At 37.6% G+C, this 18,582-nt stretch overlaps 2 protein-coding genes across 2 annotated transcripts in view; one reads left to right on the forward strand and one right to left on the reverse strand.

Moving 5' to 3' along the window:
- The window catches only part of ANKFN1 (ankyrin repeat and fibronectin type III domain containing 1), a 51,741-nt gene extending 34,133 nt beyond the window's left edge, over nucleotides 1–17,608 (reverse strand). Inside the window, exons 1-4 of the mRNA XM_065735627.1 lie at nucleotides 17,408–17,608; nucleotides 11,665–11,875; nucleotides 7,511–7,705; nucleotides 6,078–6,191 (exon numbers count right to left, since the gene is read on the reverse strand). Coding sequence (XP_065591699.1) covers nucleotides 6,078–6,191; nucleotides 7,511–7,705; nucleotides 11,665–11,875; nucleotides 17,408–17,593 — 706 coding nt within the window. The 5' untranslated portion in view covers nucleotides 17,594–17,608. The remainder of the gene's footprint in view (nucleotides 1–6,077; nucleotides 6,192–7,510; nucleotides 7,706–11,664; nucleotides 11,876–17,407) is intronic.
- TMEM100 (transmembrane protein 100) overlaps nucleotides 1–18,582 on the forward strand; it is a 369,211-nt gene that overhangs the window by 262,161 nt on the left and 88,468 nt on the right. The gene's annotated exons all lie outside the window — the stretch shown is intronic.

The raw sequence follows: 18,582 nt of genomic DNA on the forward strand, positions 1-18,582 counted from the left end.
GGCCAGTTGTGACCAGAACCTCCCAGTCCCAGTCCCAGTCCCAGTCCCAGTCCCAGTCCCAGTCCCCCTCCCACACCTGTGGGCCTTGGCGACAGTAACCTTCCAATTTAAGCCCAACACAGTACTCAGGCATGAGCTAAGTGAGCGCTCGTGTGTGAACTAATTGGATGCTCAGACGTGAGATAATAGAGTGCTCATGCACAAATTGATTGTGAGTTCATGTGTGAACTAATTGGGCACTCACGCGTGAAAACTTCATACCCTGTAATTTACGTTCAGCACACCAGATAAGAACTTGAAGCGGATCCAAAGACCTGATTCCAAATTTATATTTGTTTGTCAGTTCTGTAGATCCAGTTTAATTGCTAGAGTAGTATCAAATTCCTGTTGGAGAGGCAGGATGACTGTTTTCAATCCTTGTAAATTAATCAGAAAAGTCCCTGAAGGACCAGAGAAGACTTCAGACAGATAGTGAGCAAAGGCAAAAAGCCACAAAGCCACAATCTTGTGAAAACGTTATTTTAAATTATCTATCTTATTAGCAGCTGATGCCATTAAGTCTCTAGCAAGGAAGTATTTCCAAACCTCCAGATCAAAAGATCTGGGAACCTCCTTCAAGAAAGAAACAGATAGTCTTGAGTTCCCGTCCTGTCACACTACAGGAATTCACCTCTTCTATGCCCGACATATAAACTGGAAGCTCAAACACTTAGCCATGAGCAAATAATTGTTAAAATGACTTATTAATGCTAGTAAATCAAAGCAAGTATAAAAAATAAAGCCATGTCTAAAAGTCAGCAGCATCATGATATGAGCCTTTTTCTTAGACACCAAAGATGGACAAAACCAGAGCCCATGTGTCTGGGTTTTCTCATAGCCATTCACCCTGAGCTGTTGCTCAAAATCCTTATGAAACAGAAAGCAGAAAGAATGCTTAAACTGAGTAATTGGTGTCTGTTCCACTCCATTAAGTTAAATATATCATCACTTAATATGTAATTCATGTTCAAAGATGCCTTTAAATGCACAGCAAACTTAACATAAAAGAACTTTTTTTTTTTTTTCGGTCCAACACATACTACAGACCTTAACAGGAGCTAGAAATAGAAAGGTTTGTTCTAACATTTATACATTTCTATACTTGTGAGGCATAAAAATAGAAGTTGAATTGCACAGTTCTGTTAGCTACCAAAATGTAATGTGCAAATAAAGTGCCCAGGAGACCTAATAAAATGCCATAAATGAACTACTGTAAAAAATATCAGACCACACCTATTCAGCAGGATAAATTCAAATATCTTACAAAGGAAAGTATTCTCTCTTTCCATTTTATGGAGCAAGAACCATTTCGGGGAAAGAAACAAGGAGTTTCAAAATACACAAAGAAACTCTGAATAATAAGTGAAAAGGGTTTCAAGATCAAATGCAGAATACTGCTTAATTCCACTTTAAACTGGAAAAGGATCAAGCAGTGATGTACCATCTACTGTACAAAGATTGATCGGTATTAATGTTAAAGCACCATTTTCATGCCTACTTCTACAGGTATTCATTTCCATAACCAGGATTCTTCTAGAAGTCAAACAAAGCACAAGCTTGCTGCTTTCTGTTCTGATAACTGCCACGTGAATGGCCAGTAGTTGCAAGCCTGTCTGGAGCCACATCCACAGGGCAGTGCTGGATGGATCACTGCAGGACGCTGCTATGGGACAGTACCAACCTTGATCAAACACTGCAATTCAACTTCTTATACAGTGCATACGTGTTTGTAGGTGTTCACAGGGACAGAGGCCCATAGAAACTGATAAGATCGTTCGGTTGTGAAAGCATTACTCTCACACAGAAATCACAAATAGTTTCTGAGCAGACCTTGAGGTTTTTCACACCAAAGTTTTTCAGTGAAAGAATAGTGAGATGGCAGTTGAGAATCCCAAATACTGATGCTTTTTTTGAATGACAGAACATATATCCTATAGGCCTGACTTGGCAAAATGCCTCATCTCATGATCTCAGATGCTCACCGTTAACAAAAAGTGGCCCAGAAAATCCTTTGGTGGAAACGTCCAGTGAGCACAGCAAATGGCACCAGCCTCCCCTGGATAAAGGCACTTGCCTATAACCAACACGCTTCATGTGGCCATCCTAAAGCAACGTATTGAGGCTACTGCATATTTAACTAGGACTGAACCGTCGATTTAAAGACAATTTACATAAATTACTCTATTTAAAAAGTCTGAAATGAGCCACAAATTGCCTTGGAGGAAAGGAGATATTTCTTGTCAAAATTTAAGTAAGGCAGAACTCCCTCTTTCCCAATCTAGTTGCTCGCCTCTTACTTTTTTAAAGAGCTACACTGACATAGAAAATAAAAAAATCTTTCCATCCAACAGAAATCCTAGAAGGCAGCTGGGCAATCCAGACTAAAATGAAATATTCTGTTAAAGTAACTAAATAAAAAGGTAACAAAATGCTGAAGTGTGCTAGACAGCCCAGCATCACTATCTGGAAAATAACTTGGCATCCAAGTCCCCAGCTACATCCAGGGAGAAGATCAGCTCTGTTTGCTACATCAAACATGGCTCTGATTTATTCTCTATTCCTCTCTTTTCAAATTTAAATAGTTCCTGTCTCTTAAATAAGTTAGCTCAACTTTGGTTATGCAAGCTCACTCTTTTTTTTTTTTTTTTTTGGTCTCTCCAAATAGGGATATAGATGTTTGTTGAAAAACTGTAAATAAAATAGAAGTGGAGATTTTCCACTGCAGAGGGGATCTTCCAAGTTGGTGATGTTCAGCACTGTGTCCATTTTTCTTCCTTACTCTATGCCTGGGGAGAAGTGCACAACTGTGTTGACTTCTGATGGAAAATTCATGCCTACACGGATTTTGTTGCTGCTGGGATTTTCTGCATCGAGATGGTGACTGTAGTGCAGCTCTAAAACATACACAAAGGTTCACCCTAGCTTCAAATTGCTGTGTCATTTTGTATAATAGTGCAGAACATTTTGATTGCGTTTACAGAGACGTAAAACTAAAGTAGGTCGTAAGTACTTTCATGATGGGATGTGAAGTTTGGCTTTAGGGCATGATTAGCCAAGGGTATGGGTTTTTTGTCCCAAATTGTGGTGATGCTTCACATCCTTCCTAAAACTGGCTGGGGTGAGGTGTCTCTGGCTTTGAATCTTTCTCTAGCACAGAACAGATTATTACTATTATTATTGATTTATAGCATGCCTGTCTGCTTCCAGCCTCAAAACACTTTACTAAGTTACAATATACATAGGAATCATTTCACATCAGCCACCACCACGTTGTAGCCTTCTCTGGAGGGAAACTGAAGGAAGCCATTAGGATGGTGCCTGCAACATTAAACAACAATCCAGGAGAGGAAGTAGAGAATACTCTGGCTCCTTAAAGCAATGGCTCAACAGAATGCAGTGGCTGAACTGCCATCCAGCTGGGACACCAAAGTCAATACTCATTCACCGTGTGTGGTTAAAATTAAATCTCCTAATGAAGTGAGATGGTTTTAGTGGTTAGAGAGTGAGTGCAAAGTATTATTCTCCTGCATTATTATTTGTAAGTTATACAGCTAACAAGGGAAAAGATCACACACAGGAAAACAGCAGTTAGATAACGTTCCAAGCCTAGTTTCTAAATGACATTTGAGCAAGCAAAGCTTTGGAAAAATATGTAAAAAATAAAATAAAATAAAATAAAGATGACACAGAAGAAAAGGAATTGGAAGCTTTTCAGTGTTTTTAGGGAACAAAACTAGGCTGAATAAAGTGATATCAGTTTTATCTTCTGTAATTCAGATCCATATAAAAGAACATTTCCAGCTTCAGTAAGTGAGCAGGTATTCCCTATGCAGTGCTACAAATGCTCCTGATCTTTTATTAGGAAAAGAAATGGTAAAGTATTGAGGAAAATAAAACATAACAGCTTTTGTCCCTCAATCAGTAAAAGGCTTAGATGAATTTCTGAGTAGGAGATTAATACCTCTGGCTGAAAAGATAGTTCAGATCTTGCTAACTCAGACAGTTATCAAGATCTCCTTTCAGGCTAATGTAGATAGCTGGTTCGAATAATTCTTACAAGTGATCATTTGAATGGTTGTTTCTTTTTTACAGCCTCTAAAACTAGCACAAAGAATCTCACTCCATAATGTAGTAAACAATTCTACAAGCCAGTGCTTAATTAATTCCCGAAAGTCACCAAAAGGAGCTATTAATGATCTTTCTTTTTATCTGACCATAAATATTCAATTCTCATGGGATAAAGGATTAAAAAAGAACATGCTGCCAGAACTGTCAACTTGATATACCATAAAATGATCGCCAACGAGAGTAATTCAAAATATGACAGCAGTGCTACCTTGTCTGATTAGACAGTTGGGTCAAGTTGGATTAAATTTCTCTCAATGTTGTACTTTCCAAAACGAGACAGAACCATACTCAACACGGTCGAGTTAGCAAGGTAAAAATACTGCAGCCTCTAGAAACTGAGCAGTATTCTGATTTAAAAGTCATCTCTGTTTGGGAATGGGCTTTATTGTGAAAATATCAACATTTGTTATAATGAGAATGTGGACAATGTTTCAGGCTTGTTTAAAATCTGCATATTACGAAGAGCAGGGTAGAATTTTCAAGAGAATTAAGTGTTTTAGGAGCCCAAGTATTATTTTCACAAGTACATCAGGCAGTAGGAAGCCCTTAAATGAAATTTAGTTTCCTGGCAACCCAAGCCATTGTTGAAAATTCAATTTAGACTCCTAAAGGTCTTTGATGTTTTTGCAAATAACACTTCCTGCAGCACTGCAAGGCTGACTAGGTGTAATACAGTCATTTACCCTTCTACTGAGGCTATCAGGAATGGAGTCACTTTGATTGTTTTAGTGATGTCTGGGAGGTTTTTTTGTTTGTTTGTTTTTGTTTTCCTACACTATGAAAAAAAGTGTATTGAGCATACCCAATGATGACTGGCATCTCAAATCAGAAGTAGGGAGGTGAGAGAACGTGCCTTTTCCAAAATAATCTCAGGTAGTCCTTTGAGTGCTTGTGATGCCTCTGAAACATGTGCACTGGCATGTCCCACCTTTAGAGGAGATTCATGAACTACTGGGCTCTTGCTCTACTGCAGCTCACTGCGTATTTTCTGTTGAAGCCATCACTATGACACCTACGTATAGAAACTTGAAATAGACTGCCCCAGACCCAGCTATTGTAGTTCCTCCTAGACATCAAAACCCACTCTAAGGGGACTTTGAGGCTCTCCACTCTCAGCTCTCTCCTAAAGTAGTCAAAGAAGGCCTCACATCTTCAGGACAGTAATTTAAGTTCCTTTACCTGTGGAAGGACCCAGACTTCTACTTTAAGATGGAGGTTGCAGATTGCTCCATTAAATATTGAGGAACTTACTCTTCCAATCATTTTAGAGAGCCTGCAAGTTCCTTTAAACAGGAAAATTTAATTTTTTCTTTCAATCCTTGATAAAACCTTTTTTTTTTAAGCTGGAATTTCCTATGGAATAGAAATTATTTTCTCCTCAACAGAGCTATTCACATGGAAGCATTTTCCTATTCATTCCACTTTGCAACTAACTGGGGCCACTCCGTATGTACAGCTCTTCCAAGAATGATGTGGCAGTCCTGGAATACTTAATTAGTTGGGCTGTGTGATACCTCTGCCAGAAGTTTCAGCTTCCAGAGGCATTCCTTTAAGGAACAGTGGTGTGGGTTTGGCATTTATAAGGATACACACAGTTTCAGAAGCCCACAGGCACCAAAAAGTTAGCCTGCATTTCATAGCTGACTCATCTCAACGCAGTCACTGAGCTGATGTCTTAACTACAGTAAGTCAAGCAAAGTCCTTCAAAGCAGTCAAGAATAAAGCTTCTGTTTGTTTTTTTTTTAAATACAATTTTGTCTTTGAGAAATCTTATCAGAAAGTTCAACTTGTACAGCTATTTATTGTGAGAACAATTAAATTCAAACATTTCTAGTGAAAACAGCTGTTTCACTTGGCCATCAAACGTTTGTAGACTGTGAAGGTAAATGAAAGATATCTAAATCCAGTACCTTTATACTTGGTCACCACAGCTGAGTTGACACTCAGAGGTTCTTGGAAGGTGACAGTGAGTGATGTACTGCTTGTTACCATGAGACAGACATTGGTTGGCGCCTCGGGGGCTCCTGGGAGAGAAGAGAAAACATCAGCTCTTCAGCACAACAAATCCTATTCAAACAATGTTTCTGAGTCTTCAAAGAACCCACTGAAAATCACCCTGCAATTGTGAGCTTCGGGTTGTAGGTGTTTGTGTTCTCTGCCTTTTGAGAATTTTAATTAGTGCCCTGCTAACAATATCCTGCAGACACCATTTGTTTCTATCATGTTTTTTGGCTCCTTTCAGCTAAAAATATCTTCCTGCATATATGTAACCCAATAAAACAGATTCATGCTAATTATGTCAATGAAAAGCCCCTATAAATCTCTTGGGGTGGGTAGGAAGAGAGAGAAAGGACAAAACCACAAAGAGCTAATTAAACCTTTATAGTTTCACTAACAAACTCGATTTTATTAAATGTCAGAAAACCTTTTTACATTATTGTGATCCAGAAATTGCAGATTCCACAAATGTTTCAGTGTAGTAGTTCCAAAGCACATTTGTCAGCTGAGGCCGAATGGTTTATTATTATTATTATTATTATTGTTTCTTTTCTTTTCTTTAAAAAAGAAAGCTTAATTCACAGAATACCAATCAGACTCAATTAAAAAATCAAACAGAAAATGTCATGAGTTACTGCTGGAATTTATTAAAAAAATAATTATATTAGCTTACTGCTGCATTAGCTGTATTTAATACCTATACTAGGAGCACTACATCTGTCCTGAAGAAATAAACTTAGAATACAATAAATTTGAGAAAATTATTTTAATATATAACATATAAATGTGATATAAGTATAATTGAATCTGCACCCTAAGTTACCCAATTTGTGACCATGCTGATGCAATGTTTTTTGTAGCTGCTAACAATAAGACTAAGTATTGATGATTTTATATGAAAAATCTAAGTTCATTTTTAATCAAACATTAAGAACAACTCCATTACTTTAAGACAGAACTCTTTAAAAAATAGAGAACACCACCAGAAAAAGACCAATGCTCCTCTATTACTTCCTCTATATTCATATATTCTAACTGTCCTATTTTAAGATCATATGAAATAGGAGACAGAATCATTAGATCCTGAACTAAGAGTTGGTAATCTTATCACTTTTACACTGATGAGCTGTGCTCTTGCTGTTCTCAGGTATTTGGTCCTGCTCGGTTCTCATATCAATTTCCTTCTCAGTTTTGGGAAGAGCAGTTAATTGTGTGCCTTAGTTTTCCCACTCTAACATTCATCTGCTTCACAGCAGTGCTGTGAGGATCATTCTTCCTTGACAAAGGCAGTGTCCTCCCCTGTAAGAGTTCAACTTAAACTTTGCAGCTAATTTCTTCTACTTACTAGCATGCTCGTAGCCTGCCTTCATGCGCTTGTATAGCCTGTATCTCCATTCCCATGCTTTCAGTTGCTTCTCTTTTTCTGTGTTGTCTGTACCAAGGCCTTCATTCATCACTTGTGAGGACAATTCAGTAACTCGCTGCTGTGCTTCCTGGACCAATGTGCACAGATGCACTGACCTGCTTTCCATGTTAACAACTACCAAGAAAAGGGAAAAGAGGGAAAAGTAAATAACTGCTTGATAGACTCATGACAAAATGCTGGCCTTACTCATTCCAACATACCCCACATAAGGCCAAATCCTTGAACGCTGTGCCTTCCAACAGATACCTTGTCTCCAACTTGATGAGAGCCACACCAATTAAAGCCACACTTTAGGAACTGTCCACTTAAATGGGACTAATGACATGAATAAACAGTAGATTTTTATCTTCCAGTGTTTCTCAAACGCTTAATGTCTCAATTAGCCTGAAATTGCTTATGTGTTTTAAGATGATAGAATACTACAAAAGAAGGAAAATAATAAAGAATTTGGTCTCTAACTAATTCTTACATTGCCTTAATATCGTATGTTTTCTCAGGAAGAAATTGGTACTGGTTATAGCTAAAGACAAACAATATATAAATCTCCACAAGTGAAGAGAGATCTAATTGGCAAAGTTAAGAATGAGAGTTTTGTGCTAAAGGGCCACAGCTGGAGTACAGTGATTCTCTTTCCAGGTTTTCTTTTCGCCCCAGTTTTGCCCATGTAATTACTTCTCTGACAGATTTGACAGATAGCGAGCTGTTTGACATGGAGATTTTGTTATTCTCTGGTGCTCAGAATTATTTTAATTCAACATTTACCAGTCTGAATTGCCTGTATGAGCTACTGTGTGCTACATAAAGGTGAAAATAACAGTCACATAGGATAAAAGCTGTGAAGTCTTAGCCCAGGTCCACAAGACTGCCCTCCACCAGCCCCTTGATGCCCAAGCTTCTTGTTGAAAACAAGATCAGCTACAAGTTCAGGCCAAGTTTCTGAGAGCATTACCCAACCAGCCTGGAAAACGTCTTGAGATGCAGTTTTACAAGCTGCCTGGGCTGTATGTTTAACTGCTTTACTGTCCTTAGATTGAAAAAAATGTTTGATTTATTCAGTTTGAGCTTCATTTTAAATTTGCCGTTTGCCTCTCATAACAAGATAACAATTGAAATTTATCAAAGTCTAAACGTAACGCTACACAGCAACGTCAAAACCGACAAGGAATCCTTAAAACCACAGGAGGAGAGCGAAGAATTACTCAGCACCTCTGACATCCAAAGGTTGTTTTTGAAGAATGTTTGTTTCCAAGACCTTGCTCTCAGAAGCTGGCCCGTAGCCATCCTTCTTGAAGTTTGATCATTCTTCATACGGACATCAAGAGACATATGGCCAGGCTTACTGGAATCTGCTGGTATCCTCACAATTGGCTGTTTACCGAGAGGCCAAAGGTGACAGTTTCCTGGCTCCACGCCTACAATAAGCGTGCAACACGTCTGATAGCAAAACAGGACTGAGAAAGGAGATTTTATGTGCCAGAACTCCAGGTGATTGCAGATTGGCTTCGGTTCAAGTTTTCACTGAGGATCTGGGTCTCTCTCCTTCGTGAAGATTCGGATCTACAATTGTCAGGCCTTGGAAACGTATCAGATCAGTCGCTGGAAATTTTAATTTTACGTATATTTTGGCTCACATGAACAAACCTAGCCAGACCACAAATATGCGAACAAAAGTAACTGCAAAGATTAATAACGCAGTGGGCTTTGACAAGAGCAAACGTCTTGCTTCCTCCCCACTAAATTAATATTCTAAATGCTGTGTTTTCTGATCCCACTTAGTCTAAGTGCTGGGCTCCCACTAAGATTTAGACAGTCTGAGGTCCACATGGAAAGGAAGATCAGAGTTTTAATTTCCATTGTTTTATCTGCTGTTCTGCCTATTCCAGGCAGCTGCAAGCTGTCTGTCTGTCCTTAAGATCCTCTTTTTTACTGCACTGATACTACAGAGAAATTTCAGCAGGATCTCTGTGTCTAATATAGCAGAATGAGAGTTTTCTCTGTGAGAAGCTTTCTGTGTGCAGTTGCAGCGGAGAATTCATTTACCTCTCAACCTCCCAAGTCTATGTATGCATTTGTGTAATGCAACCACTTACAACTGATAAAAAGATTTTTGAGTCCTGGCCCAAAATTGGCACGAGTCAGAATTTTCCCTTGAAGTCCCACCCCTCCCACTTAGCCTGGCAAAGCCTCGCTCAACTGATCACCAAGGAGAAAGGAAAATATTCCTGATGGGTTTTAATCATATCCTTTCAGGCCTGATATCATACAGAATGGGTCTAATTCTACAAGGCTTGGATAGGTACAGAAAAAGCAGAAAACCTAGAGGGGGAAAAGAAAGAACATGACTGCTGTCAGTTCCTCAAGAATAAAGCCACATACAAAACTGCTGCAGACCTTTGTTTTAAGTGCTGAAAACAACTTCTTCCATTTTGTTCTTAAGTAGCAACCATAAACTGTTAAGCTAAAAATAAAAAAATCACACCAAAGCAGTCCTTTGGTTTTTATTGAGGACATTCTGACCATTATTTCAATCAGAAAAGCTAAAAATCAAGATAAGTGAAGTGGAAATTTGGTGGGTATATTTTGAAATGGAAATGAGGTGGTTATATATTCATATTCTCTGTGTTCATAGGCATGTTTGCATTAATTACAGGAAATGAATACTAATTTATGATTGCCCCTGCTCGCCATCAGACTGCATTTATTTACAGATGAGGTCAATGAAAAATTAGTTTAGTCTTTTTTACTGCTGTTTAGAACACTCAAGACTGTGTTTTCCTCTAGATTTGTCATGGTTAATGAATGTTGCTTCAGCAGTCAATCATGTACTCTAAATGCTGTCACACTTTTTTTTAAAGCCTCAGTCATGAACCATGACAGAAAAATAAACAAATAAATATAAAGCTAAAAAAATCTTTTCACTGAGCAGCTACACTATGCAAAAATCTCCAGGGAAGGTTAAAGGAGGCCAGAATAAATGATAATATAAGTGCTGTGGACATAGAAAAGCAATAAAGGTGTACCAACACTGAGGGTCTGGCGAAAAAACTCAACATGCACACACACACATGCACACACGCTCTCCAGTGAAAAAACTGGCAATGTTAGTAGCCTCAAGGTGCAATTTCCTGGAGCACTGAGATTGACATGCCAGCACTAAATGTTGTTAATTTAACTAACTTCAAATTAATGGCAGAGTCTGCAGTGGCCGAACCCCTCAAACACAGTCTCATTATAGCCTTGCTGGGAATGTCCTAAATATAGGCATTGACAGTTTAAAACAAATTCACATACACTGGTGTATTTTTAGACATAAGTAAGGCGTCAGAGTTTGTGTCATGGTTTATGGTTGATTAATTGGTTTGGTAAGTCACCCTCCAGTCCACAAATTGTGCATTTAAGTGCCCGTGAAGGAATACAAAGGACAGTTATGTAACAACAATATGTAGTTATAAGCAATGATAGTATTCCAGTGAGGTGTGAAGGTCTATTTTGTACTCAGATATCCTCTGGTTCTGTTGAGCTTTGAAACTCATTTGAGTGTGATCTTGCACTACTTGAAGTGTAGGGTTGAAGAGATATAAGGAGAAGTCTGAAGTAAAGAAAATGATAGATTTCAAAGCAACCAGCCTTCTGAAGGCAGCATAACCACGATCAAAATAATCAAAACATGCCATAGCCTCCATAACCCATAATCTTTTCATTTTTGATGACAACCCCAGTGTTTCAGGCCATGAACACTCCATTCCTGTTTCCATATTTTTAAAGATTTCTTCTCAGTATCGATATTAGATCAGCTCCCTCACTGTTCATTAGATTAGAAGTTCAACCTGATTCATAGTTAATCCGCCTGATACAGGGAACAAAAGCAATCTGTTGAGCACACACTCAAAGAGATATTTCTGCAAACATCTTTCCAGCACTGTGCTGATATTTCAGGTATAATTCACCTTCATGATAAAATCCAATTTATCTTTAATGTTATCCAATTTATTTGTAATGCAATTAATTTTCCCAACCTACAGCAAACCTAATTATTACAGAATTATCTAAGCAAATTCAAAGTGCATACTTACAGTGTGGGCTTTCCTTTGCCCCAACATGTAGAAGAGTCCTGGCAATAGGGATGTTGTTTGTTAAAATGGCAATATCCAAAGGAGTAAGTCCTTCACTGTTTGGGGTGTTCAGGTCCAGTTCCTCTGGTGTGTATTGATAGAGAAGAATCTGAACAGCATCCAGATCTTGCTGTTCTACAGCCTCAAACATAGCTTCATTGCACTGAAAATTCTGGGTACCAACAAAAACAGAAATTCAGTAGAACTTGAAAATGTTTGAATTTTAATAAATAAGTTGTGAAAAATGACTTTTGTGACATTACTATAAGTTGAGCTAGAAACATGGGAGGTGTTTGCAGCAAAACTCAGCTTGCTATATTTCTAGACCTGTTGCTTGAACTTCAAACCCATCATTCTTTGTTGGACGTCTGTCCTGTAATTGAACCATATGAGCTATAGTGTATGTTTCTGATGTGAAGCTGGACAAAAGATTATGATTTTGACAGGTTCTTGTACTACTTTTTCATTCTCAAAATTTAAGGTAAAAAGCTAAGATATGCAAACAACCAACTAAAATTCAAATCAGACAAATAATTCTGGAGGAAACTTTCACAGGTGTGGTGTGTGCTAGTGCTCACTCCAACATTTCAGTCATTTATAGGTGCTCATATTTTTGTATTTAGCTTGTAGCTAGAAGAAGCTTTGAAATATATAGTTCTTCAATAAATGAGACTGAATGCATTGACCCTCCAGTGTTATCGATCAGGTAAAGATGTGCCTGAACAGCAGAGAGCATAAGCATAAAAGCAAGTAAGAAAAGTCAGGAATGTAAACGACACCAAAACTCAAACAAGGCCAGCCACTGAAGCTTCTAGTTACCAAAATCAATGAGATAAAAGAACTGTGTAATACAAAACAAACAAACAAAAAAAAACCAAACCACCCAAGCACTTTCATTTCTTAATTGAGTTGGGGAGAAGCAGGTGCAGGAGGATAGCATGGTCTGAAGGTTTCTGCTATGAGAATATCCTTCCAGAACCTACAGTAATTATGTTATCTGCCAAGATTCTTTAAATTCTTTCCCAGTGTTCCATTGCCATAATTACCCAATTTTTTTTCCTCTTAAGAATGAATTAGTAGAAGCAAGAGGCCCAGCTAAGCAAGGAGGGCTCAGCTTGTGGTCTTATAATAGAACTGAGATCTAGAGTAGACGTATTGTGCCAATGGGCATACTAAACAAATGCATAATGTAAGAGATCAACTGATCCAGATACATGAAGTAAACGAGTTTCCTGTGTCCCAAAACCAACACTGGAAGAAACACAGTGACTATTATACAGTAACTTTTCTGTTATTATATGAATTAAACAGTGAATTGAAGCTGTCTTCTGTTGTGATTAGACGTCAGCATCTCAGCCACAGAAGAAAAATTATTTTTTCCCTTTTTACACAGATGCAATTTTAATTTGGCATACTCTTGCCTAAGTTTTCAGTGAAATAACACTTCCTGACAGAGCACTGATCTGCCAGAACATCTTTCACTTCCTCCTAAAACATATAGACTAGTGGCTCTGAAAACTCGAGTACACAGCTACAAGCTGGAACATGATCTGGTCTTCTCAGTTAAGCTTAAACTTTAAAGTCTCTTCAGATATTCCGTGACCTGACAGAGATCTTTTCGTCTATTGCTTTGGATATAAAGTATTCACATCACACTGAGAAACTACAATGATTATGTTACCTTTGAAGTTTTAATATGCTGAATATTGGGAATCAGCAGAACCAAATGGTACACAGAAGATGATCTTTACCCCAGATTTTCAATACAGAGAAATGAGATACTTGAGTTAGATGACTATCTGAGGATGAGATAAACTGAGAGCAAGAAAGTAAATCTAGGAGAGAGTCTAAAAGGTATATTTCCAAGTCAGCACTATTAAATAGAAAAGGTAACACACTCTGGAGAAATAGTTATATATAGATTTCCAAGCAGCATAAAAGATAATACCTAAACAAGCATTTCACAAAAATGGGTGTCTATCAAATTCTTGTTTTCAGATTCTTCTCTAGACTCTGGGACTCATGTCATTTTATTGTCAAATACTTAGATTCCACTCCAGCATCATGTGAAAGAGAAAAATATCAGAACAAACTAAACGGTGAGCAGCTAAATTTATCATTCTCTATTTATGCCTCTTTTCAAGGGAAAAAAAATTGCCCCTCAGGACATATACCATCATTAGAGAGGGCACAACTCCAGCGAAGTTTGGAAAGGAGGTCAGATTTCTATTTTAAGTTAAAAATGACAAATTTTTACTGCAATGCAGCAATGTTTTCTTTTATTTCAGCAGTTCCACATATCTGCTACTGTATCAAGATGACAGATCTTACTCTTTTTCTGGTGATTTCCCCCCAGTCCAAAGGGAGGAGGTGCTCTAGCTAGAAATCAAAGGAAGTTTAATTTACTTTAATTACAAAATATTTTAATTAATTGCATTATTCTACACATGCTAAATGTCATGAACTCCCATTCAGGTCAATTATCTACATTTAACAGCTGCGTGTTACTGTATAATGTATTAAAAATTAACCTAAGTAGAGCACAGATATTCAACCTAAAGTAGTAAATAGGCTTTGCTCTTCAAATCTTTGAAATTTCATTAGAATATTTGCAGAACTGGAAAGTGAAAGACTGTTTTTTCATATGACTGATTTGAAAAGTAAAATATATTCACCATTTCACCAAAAATATCTACCTACTTTCTAAAAAGCATCAATTTCATCTCAGTTTAAATTCATTTCAAATTCTTTCCCTACTTATTTTGGAATTTCCTTTGCACCGTTATAAAAGGGGAATTATGCTTCAGAAGTACCTCCATGTTCACACAACCAGAAAACAAGCAAAAACATATTACTCTTGCAAGTGATCACAGAAGGAAAGTCTACTTATTTAACAGTTAATTAATAAAGAGCTTATTACAAAGTTAATTAGTTGAAGTAAACAGAATGACTTCATTAGATCTCATTTCTATTCGTTAAGTTCATTTGAGGAAACACTGGCAAACACTTGGGGAGCAGAAGGGAAAGGTAAAGCTGGTTGCATTAATCTGTGACAGACTTGTGGTACGGATTCAGGACAGAGAAATAGGTATTTCTCAGTTCAGATTCTCACTTCTGTGGCTCTGGGTACATTCACTGTGTCCACATCTTTTTTTTAAATTCACCCTCTTTTTCATTGGCCTTGTGATTGTGCAGAAAAGTTAAGTGAATTATCATTTGTAGAATGCCACCAAAAGTGCTGGAGACCATTATTTAGCTTTAATTCCAATTCTGAGTGAAACTCAACGCATTTCTACGACATAGCAGAAATTTCTCACGTTACACAAAACCGAACCAAAAGCACTGTTACATAATAGTGAAGATGCCTGAATTCAGTATTGCAGCTGAAATTGACTCTGTGATGTGACTGACAGAAGCATTTGGCCCTTTTCCAAATACATACACATACTTCAACAAAAGATTTTTACCTACCTGAACAATTCCTGTAGAATTATTTTCCAAGCATTGATTTGACTTGTTATTTTTGGATTCTTTGTTAAGACTTAAACCTGCATAGATGTCTTTAAAAATGCATCATCAGATTTTCACTTGCCAACCCAAACACCTAAAGTATTTCTGAAGCTTTCTCCTGAAGTCATTTGCCGAACAGAATATAAGCACATGCTTAAGTTAGTTCCTTATAAATACCCTGGCCAGAAAATCTACTGGTATGAACGTTCCACCAAAAATGCAAAAGCAAATTACTATTTCTTCTTCTCATTAGAAATCTGATTGAAAAAGTTGCACTCCTTTAAGCAAGGAACAGAGCATAAAGTTTCTAACTTACTTCATCCAATCCAAATAATTTTCAGACCAAATTGCAAATATCAGGTCTTCCAAATGAACAATTCAGACACAACCATTAGTCTGAAATATGTTGGCATTTCTAGTGACGCCGAAGATTGTAAAAATATGGAATTATGATATGACGTTTCCAAATAGGCATGTATGTATCCCTCATCCACACAGTAGCGTGCATCTAACCATAATAGACTTATTTCACTCAAAAAAACACCCTGGTGAGACAGTGAAATAGCTACCACATTTTCAGCCATGCTAATAATTGTCCCATTTGAAAGCCTGCATTGAGCCCAGCTTTCCAAGCCCAGAAAATGTTCTGTGCTCCTGACCAACTTTTCCACAACTATTTGCTTTCACATAGAAAACAAGAATATACTTGAATATTATATTGTTCTCTGCTGCTATAAAGCTGATTATATCCTTATATAAGTGATCCTAGAATTGCAGCATTGATCAGATGTTTGCAGTCCAGAGCTAAGAAACTCAGATGGGGGTAAGATGTACTGTCTTCAGACACACATGTTCAGCTGCAATCCAGCTGGTATTGTCACAAACATTAACAAGATCCTTCTGATTTCTGCCTCCGTTTACATTTGCTTGATAATTCTGTTTCTCTCTAAATAGAGACTGTCAAAATTTGAATTCAAAGAGAAACTGAATCCCCACAAGCCATCAGTTAAAATTTAGAGACATTTCTTTTTCCTCGACACTGTCTTGCAGCCTCTAATCGTTAGCTAGGCAGCTGTGCTATGTGATTAATTTATTTAGGTGTTACACTAGTGCACAAATATATATACTGAAAAGAACTACAGTATTGCTTTGCAGTAAGTAATAACCATGTTCCAGTAAGTGATTCAGGGCTGTTAGTGTTTAGAAATGCAATCTTACGTAGCTTAATTAAAATGAAGTACCCCTTTCAAGATATTTGCTCTGGGTTAGCCTGAAAAAGTCCACTATGTGCTACTGAAGTTGAAAAAAAAACATTAAAGCAGTTTCTGCAAAGACTTGTTTTGATAAACATGAGTTCAAGAATAAAGCTATTTTTGGACATTGCTATGTCTGCAGGAAGACAACAATTTACTGAATGGAAAGTGTTGCACAGTAAGAGAGAATGGAAAGAAAACTCTACAACAGCCAAAACTAGGAAAAAAAAAACCAAACAAATTCTAACAAATGTTATTCACTTGTCTGGAGACATGCTTTCAGTCACTGCCTTACCTCCGCACCACAGAAATTCAATGATTAGAAAATACATCAGCTAGCAACCTGGAATATCTTCAGCCCTTAACTGATGGTTTGCTTGCCATTTATTTCTAGGGAAAACTGTGAAAACATGCATAACAGAGAGAAGGGTCCCCAAAGCCGTTTAAGTTCCATGAGAAACTATTCACTGACACTTCTGGACACCAGCTCAGACCCCTGCCTGGTAATATGTGGAGGTGCTTACACTCTCAGTAGGCCTGCAGTGACAAAAGCTGCATCACTCATGCAGTAGTGTAGTGGTTGAAGTGAAAAGTGTTAAGTCCAGTGGAGAAATACATGCTTTTCTGAACTGGCACCAGAATGCCTGCCTCTGTTCTGTACTAGTGTAGAGCTCCCAGGCTATGCTGCTTCCTGTATAACCTTTTACACAGGATTGTCTAGTGACCATCATCTCAGTCTCTGAACAACCTTAACGCTAAGTTCTTACTCCTAAGATAAAGCAACACCACTGTAAGCTGTTTTACCCTCCAAGAAAGTCACTGCGTTTTGACATAGGATCAAAAATTTAAGCATTGGTGGGGGAACAGACGAAGTACGATGATGAAAAGTGTACAGGTTTACAGGAAGGAAATCGACAATTTGATAAACATCAAGTACTTACCATTGAAGTCTTACGGAGACTGAGCCGGTCTGACCGTGCTCGGAAGTATGCTTCATCAAAGGATGTATGGCTCCCCTTCAGCTTCTCTGACAGGTTCCGATACAACCGCTTTGCAGCGTTTGGAGAAGATGGCATACTGTTCTTTTTACTCTGGAGGAGATTTAAATTATGCATTTGCTGTGTCATTTTCACCTAGTTGTTCCTAGAAGAAAAACAACGGCTGTTCAGCAAGATTTTGTTACTCTAATGTCATTGATCAGAACTGTATCACTGGAATATATTGCAAGGCTTCTATGGCAAAAATGCCTTTCATGCACAGTTTTGACTATGTTTATAAAGAAAGTTTCAATATTCCACAGCCATTGGATTCCAAAATACCACACAGTGAGTAGCAAACTCATGAGACAGAACAATGCATCCACCATACAAACCCTATATCGTAAAGATGAGGACAAAAAAACCACAAGTTGATCCATCCCACACTTAATTCAATCCTAGCTTACCATACTCCACTGTGTTTGCTTTGGGACTGTTTTTTTTATACCAAAAGCAGCAGATTCAGTAGCTCTGAGTGTGATGATATTACACTATGGAGACGTTCCAAGCTTCATTAAGCCTGCAGGCCAACTGGAAAACTTACTGAGAAGCTGTGTAGACTTTCAGTAAGTTTACATTAAATAAATTAGGTTTATTCACTTACTAGGACTTCTTATAACTATTGTGGTATTACTAAAACTAAACAAAAAAATCCCTGCTATTAAAGTTAACATAGCTTATGCCTTTATCAGTCTTCTGTAATATCTCAAGTTTTTCTTCCATTAGGAGCATGAAAATCTAAGGAAAAACTAAATTCTATAAAAATAATAATAAAAAAGCAGATATTCAACAATACAACAGATGGCATCTTTGTTATCCACACAGAATGAGTGCATCAGAAATGACTTGAAAAATACAAAAGTGTGTTTCTTGCATGCTAACACTACCAGAACACTGAAACAGCGCATGAAATAAATAGAGGAAAACAAAGCAAGTGCTGGAATAATCTAAGGGAAATTGTCTGCATTTTTGACCACTGAGATGCAAAACACTACTGAAGATTATTGTTCTTAACGTATTTTCAAGTCACATATGAGACATGAAATGAAAAAAATGAAAGGTAAAAGCAAGCAGAGTAG

Source organism: Cyrtonyx montezumae, unplaced genomic scaffold (assembly GCF_038088225.1).
Source record: "Cyrtonyx montezumae isolate F1298 unplaced genomic scaffold, pur_monq_1.0 scaffold_19, whole genome shotgun sequence".
NCBI lineage: Eukaryota > Metazoa > Chordata > Aves > Galliformes > Odontophoridae > Cyrtonyx > Cyrtonyx montezumae.